This window comes from Cariama cristata, unplaced genomic scaffold (assembly GCF_000690535.1).
Source record: "Cariama cristata isolate BGI_N322 unplaced genomic scaffold, ASM69053v1 scaffold29016, whole genome shotgun sequence".
Taxonomy (NCBI): domain Eukaryota; kingdom Metazoa; phylum Chordata; class Aves; order Cariamiformes; family Cariamidae; genus Cariama; species Cariama cristata.
Window position 1 is genome coordinate 3,751 of NW_009622021.1, and position 1,738 is coordinate 5,488.

At 48.3% G+C, this 1,738-nt stretch overlaps 1 protein-coding gene across 1 annotated transcript in view; it reads left to right on the forward strand.

Annotated features, from left to right (window-relative positions):
* The first annotated feature begins 296 nt into the window (after positions 1-296).
* Positions 297-1,738, forward strand: part of IL10 (interleukin 10) — a 3,550-nt gene continuing 2,108 nt past the window's right edge. The window contains exon 1 of the mRNA XM_009702189.1: positions 297-685. Within this exon, the coding sequence (XP_009700491.1) occupies positions 527-685 (159 nt within the window). The 5' untranslated portion in view covers positions 297-526. The remainder of the gene's footprint in view (positions 686-1,738) is intronic.

A 1,738-nucleotide genomic window follows, 5' to 3' on the forward strand; every position in this document is an offset into this window, starting at 1 on the left:
CATTAAAAGCAATGCTGCTGGATTATGCATGGTGCTGGGGATCCTAAGTGCAGGTTTGACACAGAGGCTTAAAAATAGAAACACTTTTTTTCCCCTAACAATAGGGCATTCATCTAAAAATAAAAGGTAACTGTGAGAATGCAGAAGTAACCTCACACAGCACCTTTTCTTCTTCGCATTGTGTCTGAAGCTTTCCTCTTTAGCCACATTTAAATTTACAAGAAGCAAGCAATGAAAAAAAAAAATGCAGAGTCTAAGCACAAAAGATTTGATGGGGTGTGAGGAGAGGAGGGGGGTCAAGAGAACAGGAAACCCAAGTTGACGGGAAACCCAAGTGACATTTGGTTTTAATGAATGACTTAAAACCCCAATATTGCTCGCCAGGAAATGGGGAGAGGAAATTGAGCGATGTTTTGAGAGTATAAATTAGGGGCTCCATCAAGGTGAAGGCTGCAGAGCTGCCTTTTACCCTCCTGTCAAATTCAACGGAGAGCAAGGCCGAGAGGCGAGCAGCCCCTTCTCCAGCATGCAGCCCCCCGCAGCCCTGCTCTCCCTGCTCCTGGCTGCCTGCACCCTGCCCGCCGGCTCCTCGCCCCCCGAGCCCCCCTGCCTCCACTTCTCCGAGCTCCTGCCCGCGAAGCTCAAAGAGCTGAGGGTCAAGTTTGAGGAAATCAAGGATTATTTTGTAAGTATAACCCTGCTAGTCTCTTCTCCTTCTCGTTTTGCCTTTTGTGTTTTGGTGGGTTTTTTTTTTTTGCAAAGTTCAGTGATTTGGATGAGGAGGAAGAGAGCTTCCTCCCGGCAGAAATGGTTTGGTTGTGCATTGTGTTACGGGCTGATGGGGGTGAGCAAGAGAAGTTCAGTTTCATCGCTCGCTGAGAGAATACATGCAAGGGTTTTCTTCCTAGTTTTAGTTACAATGAACTCAAGAGATTTCATAATGAATCTTTGTGAACCCTACCAGCCACGCTTCCCCCTAAATGGTGCAGGCTAAATTATTCATTGAATTAATAGGAAGGAAATAGTCCCTTCTTCAGGGCAACGAGGTCCAGCCTCGCTGAAGTCCATGCTAGACGAAAAGGGAAATCTTTTGCTACAGACTTTTTTCTTTGAAAGAACCACAAAAGCCTGAAGGTAGTATTTTATGACTGGAGAAACGCTACAGTACCTCGCACTTGCCTTGGTGCCTGTCAATGCTCCCTGCTGTGCATCGCAGCCCACAGGAGCCTCGGGGCTGCTGAGAAAGCAGCACAAGACACAGTGAGAGCATTTCGCACCGCATCAGTACCGATGGAGGTGGTCGGTCACATCTTTGTTACCACTTTAGTTAACGTCAGTGTGTTCTAGCAATAAACCACGGTAATTCTCCTGATCAAATCTCAAGCTAATGTCATGGCTTGTGTTTGTTATCAAATGAACACAGCCAAGACTTTAGATTTCAAGCTTGCTGTAAATCTCCCAGTTAATGTTGGGAAGGAATATTTTTAACCTCTCAGGAAAGCTTTTAAGTACCCCGGTGCCATGGGGTGATGCTTTGGGTGGTGCCAGCCCACCCCACTGCAGGTCCTTGGTCTTCCAGAGCTGCGGGTGCCAGAGAGGCACCACACAAAGGAACAGACCCCCCCTCTGCAGAGCCCTTGTCCCTCCTTGACTGGAGACTTACAGGGATAACAGAAACAGGGGGGTTAAACCCTCCCGCCCCGGTGAGCCCACGGGCGGACAGGCTGGGGTGGACACC